A 17,307-nucleotide genomic window follows, 5' to 3' on the forward strand; every position below is an offset into this window, starting at 1 on the left:
TTTTGAAGACGTCGTTACCTTCTCAGGTCCTGAGTCTCTCTTGTGCTCCTCCTCTTCAACCCTCGAAAACTACAGTTTGTTAATACAAATAAATTGTTCCAGTTGTCGGCCTCTTAAGTATTAGTGTTCAGTGTGTCGTCGTTTTCCAAGACTGACGTTGCCCACCCAACAGTCAGTTAAGACGGGGGTCGGATAGGAGCACTAGTCTGGGAACATTTGATCAAATGTGTCTCCTAATTTACGGTGTATAACCCCTACCCGCATTTGTAGACGTCTGTGTCCTCTACGAGAGAGTGTAGAACACCTCGAAATCTTTCGGGTCGCAAAAGTGTCCAGCATTTGCGGGGCGCGGGGGGACACCCGGGTAGTCCAGTCCGGTATTTTGGATCATAGTTTGTATGCTGACGTAATTGTGTAAGGGAATGCCCCTCTAATCTTCGTCCTACCAACATTTACAGTTGTGTGTCTTTAATCCAAATTTATAGAACTCCTTATTCATTCTGAATAAAGAAACTGTGAATCCTCATCCCTGTCTTTATTAGGGATGATTATCCGACTATAAGACATGATATGTTGACACTTCAGGTGACTCTGTTTACATTGTTAAACACTATAACCCGATGATATTTATTTGTAACTAACTGAACTGATACAACTAGTATACTAGGAGGTTTGGAATTCTCGACGAAATCTCACGAATATACGATTTTGTTTACATAGGATTACCAGGATTTAATATCCAATTTGGTATCCGGTACCGTTACTACTGGACGACGCCCAGACAGGATTAGTATCGAGAAAAGACGCTATAGGTTTAACACCCTGATGAATTTAATAAAATACCCTAAAAAAAATGGATAACGTGTAAAAAAGACTCCATAAACAAGTGCAATTCTAAAAACTGTAAAGAGGTAACCTTTGTTCATTAATGTCAAATCGTTTTACAATTAAAACCACGGGTCCAAGTGTAAATAAAGAGAAATGGGTGTGGTTATTTTAGCCTAAACAGAGATGCAAAATAGCAGTCAACAAATCCGTTCTTTCTACAATTCAATCCAGTTAGATAAAAATTTACATAATATTGAAATGAACTGTCACGGAGAAAGACGGGGCAAGAGCAAACGCGTATAAATTGACTCTTACACGACGAGAACAACACACAAACCGGGTCTTATTAGGCGCGTAAAAATTTTTCAACTGTCGCTACTGTGTAACAAAACAAAAGTGTATATTTTAGTCGGCATCATTAATCCTTGAACAATAAAAACATATGTGGAGAACCTGTCAGAGTAGTGGAGTAAGACATCGAGCGACGGTTTCTGTTTTGTAAGTCCTTAGTAAACAACGAACATTTACAACCGGTCGATAAAAGAATGTATTTTTCGCGCGAGAGTTTAACAGGTGAGAAAAGGCCTATACTAGCGTCTTTTTCGTTTAAAAGTTTATCTCGACTTTAAAATTGACAAGTTGGAGAAATAAAGTCCTAACGTACACTAATGCTAGTACACGGTGATTGAAGTCCCACATCAATGGCCTGAACATAGGGGGAGGAGGTAGTGGAGAGGGTAGAGGGAGACGTACTGCCGTACTTATTTATGAGACGGTAAAAGTTCGTCATATCGCTAACTGTACAGGAGACGAGAGAGGTTGTGGACGGAGATAGAGGGAAAGACAGAGAGACGAGGAAGAGAAGAAGAGATCGACTTACGCCGAGTAGGCACTGACCGTACGTTCCCCCACCGACGAGGAGTGGGTTGATGGGGCCAAATGATGCCGTTGATGGTGCTCACGGTAGAGAGGATAGGTCTGCGTCGGCCTTTTCCGTAGGTCGATGCTCGTGCGCTTAAGTCTGACCTCCTCCTTACTGTACGACTTTCACTCCCCCCACCCTCCCCTTCAACACACACACACATACACCAACCACACACACACACACACACACACACACACACACACACACACACACACACCCACACACACACACACACAACACACACACACACACACAACACACAACACACACACACACGACACACACACACAACACACACACACACACACACACACACACACACACCACACCACACACGTATAGACACACACACACACACACACACACGTATAGACACACACACACACACACACAACCACACCGTATAGACACACACACACACGAACACGATAGACACACACACACACACACACACACACACACACCGGATATAGACACACACACACCACACACCGTATTAGACACACACACAACACACAAACGGACCTATAGGACACACCCACACCACACACAACACACACCGTATAGAACGCACACGTGTGGACTAGTAGAATTACGTCTACGAAGGAAGGGTGAGACGGAGAGAAGGAGGGTCAGAAACTACCCGTCGTCATTATTCCAGAGCAGACGACCCCCACAAATGTCCGTCGCTCCTACGAACTCTGGTTGAAACTGTGTGAGGTTCGAGGTAACACCCGACCTCAACAGTCGTTCGCCTAATGGTGTGGTCGTTTCCGAAACTTTGACGTCGAAGTAATCACTCATTGGTGTGTTTTGTCGGGTCGGGAAGAACTGTAAATTGTACGGTACAAACCCTGACAAAAAACAAAAAAATACACGACAGCTTACAGCAGACAACGGAGTATTAGTTATGGTAAAAAAACAAATTATCTTTGGATAGGATGCGCCACGAGCGTGCACAGCACGGCGTGGAATGGGAGAGAGGTTCAAAGCTCGACTTTTTTGTGGGGTTCAGTGTTGTCTGTTGTGAAACGTGTGGACCAACATAGACACCTGGGTCCGATTGGGACTTTTCCTGGCTCACGAGTGACGGCTCCCTTTCCTCCAGTACTCTCGCGCGCGCGGGGGCGACGGGCGTGGACATACTCCGACACGGCGACATTACATCTCTTATAACACAAATACAACGGTTATGTAAAACCCAAGAAATCTAAAAAAAGAGTCCGTAAATGTTACACATGTCAAAACATGGATCGAGCATTGTAAGTCAGACAAACACTGTACCCTTCAATGCCAATGTATTACATTGCATACCATAAGCATGTTGGTATCTATGTCATAAGGTCATGTTCTAAACTTTCTAGACTCTGTAATTAAACAGTTGTTTTTTCATTAATTTCATAATTTCGATTTGTCTAACCATAGCCGCTTATTGGTACGAAAAAAACTAAGCTACGTCAAATTTTCACGTCTACTGTTTCATCGTACCCCGTTGTTGTTACGTTGTTCCGTTCCGTCCGTCTTCGTCCCGTTCCGTTCCGTTCCCGTTGATTCTGTTCTGTTCGTTCCGTTCTGTCCGCTTGTTCGTTCTGTTCCGGTTCCGTTCAATTCAAACTCCAATAATATGAAAAGTTTGTTCTTAAGTTCACGCAAATGTTTTTTTACTTTCAATTCTATTACCGTAAATTTTGTCCCATTTTTTTTCAATTATTCTTATTTGTAATTTTCTTTTTTAATGTACCTATTCAATGTCACGCTCAGAATTCTACACTTACAATTAATTTCGTCGCTGTCTTCTTTTTTCAGAAGTCGGACCCAATTTCCCTCCATCAGTTCAACGTGCTGGCGTCCAAAGTAACAAGGCTCTCATACAACCTCGCCTACTTATTGCTTGCGACAAGAGGTACAAACTAGACCTAGAACTGTCTTTCGACTGGTCAGGACTTCTGGATCTCTAGACCTACAAGTATAAATCGTTCTCTCAGTTTTACACACACAACCGCGCTTTGTATCATCAATTTTACACCACCCTTCTCGCTTTCGTCTGTGCAAAGCATTTTAAACAACTACGTTAACTAGATGCATCGATTCCGACCAAGTTAACATCTACACATAACATACTTAATACATTACTATGACCACACGTCTGTTTGTATGATACCATTAAAACGCTTTCACTTACACAACGTATGTAGTACTTTTCACATAGTAGAGTGTGGCACCCTGTCAGCCCGAACTGTTAGACAGGACCACTTACATTCCGATGAGAAGCGATACGGCGAAGCGCAATGTCCTGTCCACACAATATGACATAATGAAAGGAATGTCGTGGTCCGCCAACAGTAAAAACTACGATACCAATTTAATTCGATTATAGGTACACCCAGACGTCGTACAGACGACTATATTTCGTAACAAATAACATGACATAAATAGTCTTCCGACGAAAGCACAAACGACACGAATATTAAGCGCAACATGGTCCAACCCAACCAAGAAGTCGTTTAAGCTTGTACAGACTGCATCAATAACATATTGCGTTCTCCACTTTACCCGACCACGCCCCCAACTCCCTTCGAAGACACCAAACAATCTTCGAGACGACTAAAACACGTACAGGTAAACCAACGAGGGTCGTGGACAGAAGTCACGTAATAAGTACGTCTTCACTGCGGAACACGACATAACGGCGAGGTACTCACATACCGTGGCTAACGTATCTGACGGGAAAGCGTAATCAATGCCTCTTTATTTTGAGGCACTAGCTCGCTCGTGTGGCTCGTGTATCCGTCATAATTGACATGACAATACAACACCCTCTGTCCTTAGACCCTCACATCGTACAAGGAAAAACTTCCAGAGAAAACCCACAGATTAAAGGGGAAAATGAGAGAAACCTGAGGGAGAGCAACAGAGGAGGGATCCCTCTCCCAGGACGGACAGACGTGCAATAGATGCCGTGTGTAAATTGAAAAGATAATACATTTACAACATAGGTAGTCCAAATGTTTGGAAATGCATGTGTGTATAATAGGAAGATGAATCCACGAGGATATCCATCCAGGACTTATGATCCAGGACCACAGCCACTACTTTTAACATAGTGACTTCAATCTTTGCAAATTGACTTCAATAACATCAATAATAAACATATTTCAGCTCTTGAATGTCATCTTCATTAGATCTAAGCCATCATTTGGACAAAGTCAGAAAGGTTGTTTCTTTGAAGCTATCCAACAAAGAGACAAAACTCAAGCGCATGGAGAGACGATAATGAGGAGAGTTGAAAGGGAAATGCCTCGTCTTGCAATGTGATTGACAGTTTTGTACATTAATGGGTGGGTTTGTGTGAAAGGGCAAGTGTGAGGAGGGTAGAGGGGAAGTGACAAAAGCCAAAAATAAACATGTGACCACCTACCCACACACCTTGGCAGAGGTGAGCTCCACACCCGCCTCCTGCCCCCTAAGCAGATCACCCTCGCCGGACCCTCCAGTCGGTAACCCGGGAAACAGGAGAAGATGAGGGCGTCGCCCACTCCGTACTGCAGACCCTTCCTGGTACTGTAGGGCGGGATGCCGGGATCCTCGCATGGCTCCAAATCATACTCTGGAAAACAAAAGCATTAGTCGTACATAATACATACATACTAAGTTAACTGTGATGAGTATTTGTAACTTCCATGTCCTGTGATGTTTAAATGTGTGTAAATGTAACTCATAACACTTACTCTGTTATGCTTTGAAATGTTAAGAAGTTGAAAACACTGATTAAAAGGAAGTTGAACCATGTTTAAATCGATTGGATATCCTCAAAAAACCCAGATAACATCCAACACAATGTTACTTATTCAAATCAATAAAGCATCAAGTAGCTATGAGGGGTAAAGACATATTTCTTAAAATGTAGGCCTCCTTCAAGGAAAGCTTATTATTTTGAGATATGTGGAATTACATTTTGTTATTATATTCTTTATACTGTGTGTTGGATTTCAAATGAAGGGATGCTGTGAGAGCAAAATGAAGTGAGATGATTCTCTCAGTGGGTAAAGGACCATCTGTGCTCTACCCTAATTGATTCATTTAAATTTAATCAATTCTCTTGATGTTAACCATTTCATTATTTACTCTCGAGTGGCGGTAATTACATATTTCTAGGACACATACTTAGATAATTATTTGCTCCTTGTTTATGGTGGCCTCCTCCTAGCTAAGCATCGCTCTTACTGTGTCAATAACCTTGTAATTAATGGGGTTACAGAGAGTCTCTGATCCATACTCGTCCACTCTCAACAAGTGCTTAATGGTGTAACCTTTTTAAGCCAGAGCTCATGGTCTCTTCCAAATGATTTGCACGGCTCAGTACTGTGACCGGAACTTTTGGCTTTCCTTTTATTCGCCTCTTAGCAATTTGAATGACTAAATCCATTCTCACCAGAGAAAGTGATGTTGAATCCTTCATAGGAAACAGAGAAGTCGGAGAGGAAGCGGATCTGAGCCGTGTAGTTTCCAAACAGGCCTGCGCTGAGAGGGGGGGGCAGCGTGGAGCCCATCAGCCTCCACAGGGGCTGGGAGAAGCTGCCGTTCTCCGTCACCAACAGGAAGTCATGAGGGCTCTCCAGGTGGAACGTGTGGAAGGTGAATTGGACGCCTGAAAAATAGAGCAAAAACATACACTGATATAATGTGTTGTCTATATTGACTTGATCGCACATTGAGGTTTGGTTTCACATATATATATATATATATATATATATATATATATATTGTTATTTGCACTATTGTATATATTTGTACTGTTGTTATATGTTCATAGTTTACTAGAGAAGACTCACACCTGTCTCCTATCCAAATTTGTGTAGACCGTTTTTTCTTTTATATATTTGCCGTTGTACCTTCTTCATATGTATACCTCTTAATGTGTTTATATCTGTCTAGGTATGGGTATGTATGTGTTTATATATGTGTTTGTATGCATGTATACATATATGTATATATATGTTTATTCTTTGGGACGGTGAGACACAGCATTTCGATCTCCCATTTGTATCACACATACAGAGACATTTAGAATAAAGTTAACTTTGATATTCCTGCAAGCTAAAAACTATATCAAATGTTTGTTGTCTTGAAGCAGTCTGAACTTTTTGAAGCTATATCAAATAATATATTCCCTGTCTCGTAATGCATACAGCCTCAATTCCCTGTCTTCCTTCCCATGTACTCATCAAAACGTTATGCCCATGCAGAGAGAACAAATGATCCTGTATCGTTTTGATGTGAGCACTCTACCAAAAGGTGACATGAGTGGAGCATTGTCCCGTGGCACCGCAGCCCTAGGCCAGCCTCTCAGCACTCCAGTCTTAAAGATTCTTCGTGTTCGGCGGGATAAAAAAGGGCCACTCGGTAGGGGGAGATGACATTGTAAAGGAAATTCAAGTTGGCTGATGCTTGCGTTGACACAGAAATGCTCAGCTCACCTTTGCCATGGGAGGTCTCGATTATCCACGTGCAGTTCAGGTTGTGTGGGTAAAAGTCTGGGAAGCCAGGGGACAGGATGGTGCCAAAGTTGCCCTGGATATAACCTCCACACAATGCTGAAGACATAGGGAGGACAGAAACAGCGAGAGATGGATGAGGGAGAGAAATGAGGCAAAATCAGAAAGGGCAAAACAAAGTGGATGAAGACAGAAATGAACTTTTTCCCCCAAAATTGAGAAAACTGTTCTGGGCATTTACATTGCAGTGAAACATATTTTAAAAGAGGTGTCCTTCAACACAGCAGGAAGAACGAGAGTGGTATCATCAATACCATTAAAGAGTGGGCAGAAATCAATAGTGTCCTCAAATATAAAAGCATTTACAGATGAAGAAAAAGGGGAACATCAAAGAGCAAGCTCATGGCCTAACATATAAAACATTTATGATGAAACGAAGCAGAAACCTTTAAAGCCTAAAACAAGAGTTGCTGAGAGAAATGTTATCATCTTGTATGGATGTTATACTAACTTAGAAATAGCTATTTAAATGTGATGCAACATGAAGCAAAGCACTTCTCATGTTTGGTCTGCAAAAACATACAACAATGAATTTAGCTTTAATCTTATTCATGAAAACTGGCAGGAGACCATTCGTTTCTAGGTCCATTGTATGGAACGTACCATCGCAGGTAGGCAGGGGGCGGCTCCACTGAAAATTGGGTTCACATTCTAAAGGCTCTGTGTCGCTAAGTGTGTACCCTGCGTCACAGGTAAATGTCACCAAGGCTCCCACATAGAAGTCATTGCCGTGTCGCTGTCCGTTGACAGGTATACCCGGGTCCACGCAGTGATCAGACTGGAGCTGCAGGGCTGGAGAGGAAGAGACAGAAGAGGGGAATACGATCAGCCACACAAAGGTATTGAAAGGTATCCGCCTGCTAGCAGTGTAATTAGGCTGATTTCCTGTTTTCAATAGTTCAACTATAGGTCAAGAAAAGTTAAAAGGGCATTTTGCTCTCCAAAAGCAATCCCCATAAATAATTTACTTGAACATCCTTCTTCAACAGGAATAAACCAATGAGAAGTTTCAGCTCCCGCTCCGTCTTGCATAGTTTCTGCCTAAGTAACGTTTGCGGTGAATTATTTAAGCCTTGCAGAGATTTCATCAGAGAGTAAAGGTTACCAGCATGAGCCAAATAGGTAGGAATGAAGATAGGAATGCTTTAAGGCATTGTCAAACTCAAGGCATGTGTCAAACTCAAGGCATGTGTCAAACTCAAGGCCCGGGGGCCAAATCAGGCCCTCGGTGGATTTATTTTCGGCCCGCAGGATAATTTCTAATTAATATTAGATCTGGCCGGCCGGTATATTGCACGCACACCTTCACTCCATCCTGAGGGTTTCCTCCGCTCAGAGCCTGACCCCAAACATTGATGAACTTGCACCCAAGATGAGATGCCAAGTATCTGCTTGAACTAGCATCACAGAGCAGCACACTGAGTTTACATGGATGTTTCCTTCTGCACTTTTTCTCTCACGACAACAGGGCATGTTTGGTTTTCTCTTTGAGGGAAATTGTTTTTTTGAAGCTGTTGTTGCCCTCGTGAAAATGTAATCATACAAGAAATGACTCTGGAAAAAGCCTGCAGATAGAGGCCAAACAGAAATTAATGGCAGTCTGATTATTTAAAGTGGACTATGCATCGGCTATATTTTGAATAATACTAGTAGTAGGAACCATACCTATATAAGGTGCATATTTATACTGGCTTTATTTTCAAATTAGCGGCAAACAGATCATGCATTTTAGCCATTCCTCATTTCGCATCATTCTGTGAGAACGCAGCACCAATCTACAGGCACTGGCATACTGTTACTACAGCCGTCTCCAGCGGCTTTCCGAACGGACAATGTCCGTGGCCCTGTCTCCTCCCTGATTGGTGACGTTGGCCCCAATAGCCGTAGCGCGCACTTTCTGTGACGTGCATAGAAGTGTTCAATCTGGATGCAGGTGCTGTATCAGACTCGCGTTGGCAGCCCCTTTTTTAAGAGATTTGGGCTATGAGAGGAAAATAGAGAATGGTTGTGTTTCTGAGGCACTTGGTGGTCCTGGACACGCGGGGAGCACATATTCATGTAGTAAACAGACGTAGCAAAGTTGCATTTTGCATGATACGGTCACCTTTAATGTTTAATGTTGTTTTTATACGGCAATAATGTTAAAGCTGCTGTTAGTTGCGCAGGTTTAATATGTGCAATAAGTTGGGCATTTCAATAAGTTTTGCATAAACATTGAACACGTCCCGGCCCTCGGACTAGTACCCATTTTATTTATGTTGGCCGCACCGTGTTATTGAGTTTGAGCACCCGCTGCTTTAAAGGTGGGGTATGTAATTTATTTCAGAAACACTTTTTGTTATCATTCCATGAATGCTCTTACATCCCGATAGGCAAATTATATATTAAATGGCTTTGACAAATAAATAGCATACCAACATTTTATCTGTGGAAAGCGCGTAGTAGCTGTAATCAAGCCGGCCAATCATCTGAGGCCGGCCGGCTTAAAGTAATGGAATGGCCCTAGCCTGGCCTGTCACTTCCATCTGTCGGCACAACTTTATGCTCGTGCCCTCATTGGTTCATGTGGACGTTGTGTGTGTGAAGGAGGGGGGCTCTGTAAGGAAGTGGCAGATTTTTCGCGTTGCGTCNTAAGTCCTGGATGGATATCCTTGTGGATTCATCTTCTTATTATAGACGTATGCATTTCCAAACATTTGGACTACCTATGTTAGAAATGTATTATCTTTTCAATTTACACACGGCATCTATTGCACGTCTGTTCGTCCTGGGAGAGGGATCCCTCCTCTGTTGCTCTCCCTGAGATTTCTCCATTTTTCCCTTTAAACTGTGGGGTTTTCTCCGGAAGTGTTTCCTTGTACGATGTGAGGGTCTAAGGACAGAGGGTGTCATATTGTCATACTGATATTCTGTACAAACTGTGAAGTCTACTGAGACAAATGTAACATTTGTGATATTGGGCTATATAAATAAACATTGATTGATTGATTGATTGATTGATTGATTGATAAATTGCATGAAATTATGAGCTGTTTTTGTTTTGTTTTATGTATGTTTGACTGTGTGTGTGTGTGTGTGTGTGTGTGTGTGTGTGTGTGTGTGTGTGTGTGTGTGTGTGTGTGTGTGTGTGTGTGTGTGTGTGTGTGTGTGTTGTGTGTGTGGACCCCAGGAAGACGAGCCAATGCTAGTGCTAATGAGGATCCTAATAAATAATAATTGTACACAATCACTTAACTTATACACAATCACTTAACTTAAACACAGATACAAATAATGTCAAACAGTGCAAATTGCTATTGACAAAAATACATTGGATAGGGACTGTAATTATGAGCAATATTGTTTGTTGTGTTATCATACGACTCGGTTCCCACATCAGTGTCGAACACATCGCTGCTCAGGCTTTCAACCTTGCGACTTTCCTCTTCCGTGACTTTCAGGAAATAAACTCTCCGTATTGTTTTCAACTCAATTTCATTCGCCTTCCTCCCCGGCTCGAAGTACCCTTCTCATCTGTGTTCAGAGTGTCCCCGCTGCTCCAAAAATAATCCCAACATTACAAACAGAAGCAGTCCCTCATCTGCTCCCAAATTCACTCTGGCTGTTTGGCTATCATTTGCAGGGAAAAAGGGGCACGGGGAGGACAAACCTGTTCAGAGATATAAAGTTTGTTGGATGTTGTTTATACCTAGTCATGAAATTGCCTGTCAGTTTGAGTTGAAATGGGAGCCAAGAAATATTATTCTAATCACCTTGGCGGGTGTCAAAGAACACCAACCTGCCCGTTTTCCTTAACGAGCTTCTGGCTGCTTTCTGAGAGACTCTGTCAAAATTTCTACCATGAGAAGATTGACAAAGATTGTTTCTTTTACCATGAAAACCATATAGGGCAGTATGTGTGCGTAGGTGTGTCAGTTTTGAAACATAATAAAGCAGACCATGTTAGTGTTAGCTGCCAACGACCGACAGGTGAACTGTAGGCGAACCCTACCGAATGCTCAGATGGGTAAACTATCTAATGGAGAAATGATCTCCATAAAATGATTTTAAAAGTCTGTCCACCACAGACAGTTAGGGGTTAATACCTGCCTATGTGCTCGGTGTGCTGCTGATACGGGAAGTTTTATTTTATTGAAAATAAATAATGCGAAAAGGGAGTCTATGCAATCGGGATGCAATATGAATGTATGGAGCGGAATAGAGCACAGTCATTTCCTGATGAGATAATGCACTGAATAAGGTGCTGGGAAAGCAACCAAATGGATGGCCCAAAATAGCAGAGCTTTAACAAACCACAGAGCTTCCCTCAACCTGCACCAGCCAATTCACATTGTTATGGAAATAAAACTAGGTCAGACATGTTGGTTTAGCTGAAAGAACAAACACTGGTAAGGATTAGTAGCATGCCAAACACGAAAGCAGCCTTTGATAAATACAGTAATATAATGTGTTTCAGCAGAATGCTGCGACCTGGATTATTAGCTTAATTTAACATAGCATAATGAAACCGATGGTGATGTAAGGAAAGGTAATAAGTATAACACACTGTCCTGTAAGGAAGGGTAGCAGAGAGTAGCCTTACATTACAGGACAGTTGGTAGCTGATGTAACCAGGTGTGAGATGTACATTTGATCATGTGTTGCAATCAAATTCATTTTCGCATTTACATAAGTATGTTTAGTCTGCCGTTCTTCATATTTCTACAATACATCCTACATGTGAAAGCCTTAGCTAGTAGATCAATTGCATCCAAACAATTCTCATACGAAACGTGATGATTTGCTCTCCATTAAACAACACATTTTTAACTACTATGTTTAGGCCCAAAATACATTTCTGATCTCCTGCTAAATTATGAACCATCCAGATCTCTCAGGTCTTCAGGGACTGGTCAGCTTTCTGTCCCAAGAGTCAGAACTAAACATGGAGAAGCAGCGTTCAGTTATTATGCTCCAAATATCTGGAACAAACTCCCAGAAACCTGCAGGTCCGCTGCAACTCTGACTACTTTTAAATCCAGGCTGAAGACTTTTTTTTTTGTCGCTGCTTTTAATTTAACTATTCACATCTTAGACTGCACTGTAACTTTTATCCATGTATTTTTTCTTTTAATGTTTATTTTATTAACTTTTCTTTTTAATGACTGATTTTAAATGCCATTATCTTAACGTCTTTCATTTTTTGTAAAGCACATTGAATTGCCTTGTGTTGAAAAGTGCTATATAAATAAACTTAACTTGCCTTGCCTTGTCTTGCCTTGCCTTGCCTTGCCTTGCCTTGCCTTGCCTTGTCTTGCCTTGCCTTGCCTTGCCTTGCCTTGCCTTGCCTTGCCTTGCCTTGCCTTGCCTTGCCTTGCCTTGCCTTGCCTTGCTACTTGGTCATCTGCACTTTTAAACTGCTGAATCAAAAAAAGTGGTTATTCTGCGATACAATCTGTTTAGCTTTAATACTTTAATTACTTTTTGTTGACAGAATTAATGTCTCAGATCTTTCAAATCTTGTACTGGAATATGTATCTATGGTTGTACAATACATACTTTTACTTTATGTAGTACTTCCCATGTCACAAACAGACTGATGTTACCGAGCTAGGTACAAAACTGTACACATTGTAAATGTGAGAAAAAAATCTAAAGAACCCAAAATGATATTGGCAAATAAACAAATATTTCTCTAATCCCCTAAGGAGCATCAGACTCACCCATACAGAGTGGGAGGGGGCTGTCCCATGACCTCCTCTCCCCCCTCAGGCAGGTGAGCACCTCGGGTCCTTTCAGGGTGTAGCCTGGGTCACAGCTATACAACACGGTGCTCCCTGCAAAGTGACCCTTGTCCTCCCGCTTGTAGCCAAATTGAGGAGCACCTGGATCCTCACATTTCATCAGCTCGAAACCTTGGAGGCAGAGGGTAAGGTGAGGAAGGACAGTACAGCACAGCAGTAGGATAGTTTTATTAAACAAAAAAATGGTATGGATTTTATGAGGCAACAGAGACAGTTCGAAGCACATAAACAAACAAAAAAACAGTCCCAAAATGCAAATGTTAAATGTAAAGAAGGGTGGGTGTTTGTGTGTTACTCACTAATGAAGTGCAGTTCAAAGCCTTTGCTGGTGTTATCCGCATTGCTGACAAACTCCAGCCACATGGAGCTGGAGGTGGTGTTCAAAGTTGTCTCAAGCATCTCGCTGCCTGTAAACACCCCCAGCAGACGAGCCTTATTACTGCTGCCATCAAAGACCTGGGAGGAAGAGAGGCAGAGTGGGAGGAAGCATCTGCATTAAGATGATCAGGTGTGCACACGCAGATATGCCACACACACACACACACACACACACACACACACAGATATGCCACACACACACACACACACACACACAGATATGCCACACACACACACACACACACACACACACACACACACACACACACACACACACACACACACACACACACACACACACACACACACACACACACACACACACACACACACACACACACACACACACACACACACACACACACATACACACACACACACACACTTCCCCTCCACCCCCTCACTTTCAGCATGTCATCCTCCTCCAGTCTGAATTCGCGTGCTCGTAGCTGGATGCCTTTTCCCGGCTGCGTCTGGATAGAGTAGATGCACTCGTGGTAGTTGCCGTAGTAACCGGGGTAGTTGGGTGAGAGCAGCACCCCTTGCATGCCAGTCACGGATGAGCCGCATTCAGCTAGAGAAGAAGAGAAGGAGCAGAGAGACAGAAAGGGAGATAGAGGAGGTGTTGGAGAGAGCAGAGGACATGTCAATCGCTATATGCTTGAAACTGGCAGAGTATTTATTCATGCCGTCATGCAGAGGGAGATGGGAGAGGTGATGGAGAGGGGGATAAAGTCGGTAACTACACCTGAATGTTGAGTGGCACATCATCGTAATCACAATGCAATCTGAATAAGATTAACAGTAATTTCAGCTCTATTTGAAAATTGCTTTTTCTGAATCATATCCGGAAAAGAGTGGACAATTTGAGGCGGCTTTTTATGTAGGAAAATAGCTGCCAACATTTACATAGCAACAAATGATTCCTGAATGTTTTCTTTGGCAGCGAGCTAAGATGAGGTGATGAGACTGTCCAAGAGGTGTATACAAAAATAACAAGTTCCTAATATACGGCTGATTTTATATGTGAAAACAAAACAATGTGTCATCGCTGTCAACTTTTAAAAATGCGGATTATTCTGGGCCAAACACAACAAGAGCAGCACATTCTCAGTTAAATATGCAACGAGAACCGGGGCAGAAGAGGCTGTCAAGTAAATTATAATACATTAAAATAGATTGACCTACTTAACACTTGCCTAAACACTGACGATAAAACGTAGAGACAAATCCGATTTTATTGGTGTGGGTAAAGAAAATAAATGTGACTGCACCAAATTACATTTGCTAAACTGTAATTACTTGTTTCCAATGGAGAAATGTCAAAATCTTAACGTGAACAAATTACCTCAGAAAAAAATGTGCAATAGGTAAAAAATACTCCCATAAAATAATTAAAGTAGTCCACAATTTGGATATCCAGAAAAGAGCTATGATTAGGACAAACGCAGCAAGGTCAATCATTGCCTTGGCCTATGGTTTAACTATAATTAGGACCATTAGGATACCATTTGTTTACATATAAGCACTCTAAAGCAGCTCTTAAGGTTTGGAGGATCATATGATCAACATAGTCAATCAATCAATGTTTATTTATATAGCCCAATATCACAAATGTTACATTTGTCTCAGTGGACTTCACAGTTAGTACAGAATATCAGTATTGTAAGGGAATATTTCTGTCTTACTCCTAAGTGTCAAAGAATAATTCTTCCTTACTCCTAAGATATTTAACCTAATTCTGTGTGTTGACATTTACAACCATCCCTGCTTCTAATCTCCCGTAAGGAATGTGTTAATGCAGTCGTATGTTGATACTAGGTTTTATGGCCTGACCTGATGGGCACAGGGGGCGGGGGTTTACGACTGTGAAAACGCTGGCTTTCTAAGCTCCACAGATGTGAGAGACATCTCCTGTGTCTGCAGATGTTTACGCCCATCCCCAATATGTGGATTTGACTCTCTGTAAACTAGTTACAAGGTCTATCGAGAGATAGGCTGGGCAGAATTGACATGACAACCCACCCGTGCAGTCAGAACCTTTTGCTGCTGTGACTTGTGATATGAATTCTCCGGCTGTTGACTTGTAATAAACATAATTGTTTGACATCAAAGCTCCAACTCTCCTCGTGTCTCTCTGAGTCCTGACTCTCCATTGCTGCAGAAGTTTCCCTTACAAGTATGACAATACGACTCCCTCTGTCCTTAGACCCTCACATCGTACAAGGAAAAACTTCCGGAGAAAACCCACAGATTAAAGGGGAAAATGAGAGAAACCTGAGGGAGAGCAACAGAGGAGGGATCCCTCTCCCAGAAGTAAGTTAACGATTCTCCGCTTATTTTCCTTTCGGGTTTTTCAAGGCCAGTGTCATGACTCGGCAGCCGTTAGTAAACCTTCTTTCTGGTACTCGAGACCAAATTTTCCAATGTGGTAATTCGTGTAACGAACTCGTCACCTGCTTACATACCAGCCTGAGAGACATTGGGGTAATTATATGTTCCAATAACTGTGTCATTCTCGCTACGAATCGGGGGGATCCTCCTTCCGGGTGGTTATTTTGTCCTCGTTTATTAATAGATTTCATACACAGGATTCTTTATACATTAATGGCGGTGATCTCTCATTATTACTACCAATCTGTAGTTCTCTTAACTAATTAAATTTACTTAGTTAATCCCATCTCGTGTCTACCAGGAAATGGGTGACTCTCTTAGTAGAAGTGAAGTAAAACGAGAGTGTCGTAGGGATAGTAAACTTTAGGTTGTGTGTCATATTTCTTATATTATTAGTTTACATTAAGGTGTATTAGAGTTATTATTCGAAAGGAACTTCCTCGGATGTAAAATTCTTTATACAGAATGGGGGAGTATCGTGAACTACGAAATAACTAACCTAATCATATGTAACACAACCTACAATAGACCCAAACTACCTATAGAGTTAGCATAATTTGTAACAGACGGGGTGTAAGGAAAATTAGTGCACGCAAAGTTGAAGAATTGGAAATTTCGTATTGTCTCATCCGACAATAGCTCGATGTAAATGGTGTGTAAATTTGTAGTGTCCTGTACCTTCGAATGTTTATTAGTAGTGTCAATTGAATCATACCATACATAATAACTATGCTGATTACGAAAAACAAAAGGTCTCCATACTAAAACACCTCGGACGTCTCCTAGTGCCGTAGGGCGGGATGTCATGGTCCTTCCCAGGACGTCATGCCTCACCCGCTGCGGGAGTAGAAGAGGACCAAAGGGCCCAATGGGCTGACCGTCCCAGGCCGCTCCCACTTAGACGATCCCCCGCGTCCTCCGCCCACACCTCGAGTTGAGACGGTTCCACACACCCTATCCACCAGTGTACACATATAAAATCGAAACAGTTAAGGGGAGATGGGAGGAGTGTGAACGGGAAGAAGTGTGGTTGGGTGGGTAATACATGGTTTTGACAGTTAGTGTAACGTTCTGCTCCGTAAAGGGAAAGTTGAGAGGATAATAGCAGAGAGTAACGCGAACTCAAAACAGAGAAACAACCTATCGAAGTTTCTTTGTTGGAAAGACTGAAACAGTTTAGCTTACCGAATGTAGATTACTTACTGTGAAGTTCTCGACTTTATACAAATAATAACTACAATAACTTCAGTTAAACGTTTTCTAACTTCAGTGATACAATTTTCACTACCGACACCAGGACCTTAGTATTCAGGGACCTACCTATAGGAGCACCTAAGTAGAAGGGATAATAATCTGTGTACGTAAAGGTTTGTAAACCTTGATGGATACAACACTCTTGACATAATTAGAAAGAAGTTAAATAGTGGTGCCGTAGATAACGGTG

At 42.0% G+C, this 17,307-nt stretch overlaps 1 protein-coding gene across 1 annotated transcript in view; it reads right to left on the bottom strand.

Moving 5' to 3' along the window:
• csmd2 (CUB and Sushi multiple domains 2) overlaps window positions 1-17,307 on the bottom strand; it is a 221,697-nt gene that overhangs the window by 168,308 nt on the left and 36,082 nt on the right. Inside the window, exons 14-17 of the mRNA XM_010794261.1 lie at window positions 7,912-8,100; window positions 7,231-7,347; window positions 6,186-6,401; window positions 5,172-5,360 (exon numbers count right to left, since the gene is read on the bottom strand). Of these exons, the coding sequence (XP_010792563.1) occupies window positions 5,172-5,360; window positions 6,186-6,401; window positions 7,231-7,347; window positions 7,912-8,100 (711 nt within the window). The remainder of the gene's footprint in view (window positions 1-5,171; window positions 5,361-6,185; window positions 6,402-7,230; window positions 7,348-7,911; window positions 8,101-17,307) is intronic.

Source organism: Notothenia coriiceps, unplaced genomic scaffold (assembly GCF_000735185.1).
Source record: "Notothenia coriiceps isolate Sejong01 unplaced genomic scaffold, NC01 NC01_scaffold00037244, whole genome shotgun sequence".
NCBI lineage: Eukaryota > Metazoa > Chordata > Actinopteri > Perciformes > Nototheniidae > Notothenia > Notothenia coriiceps.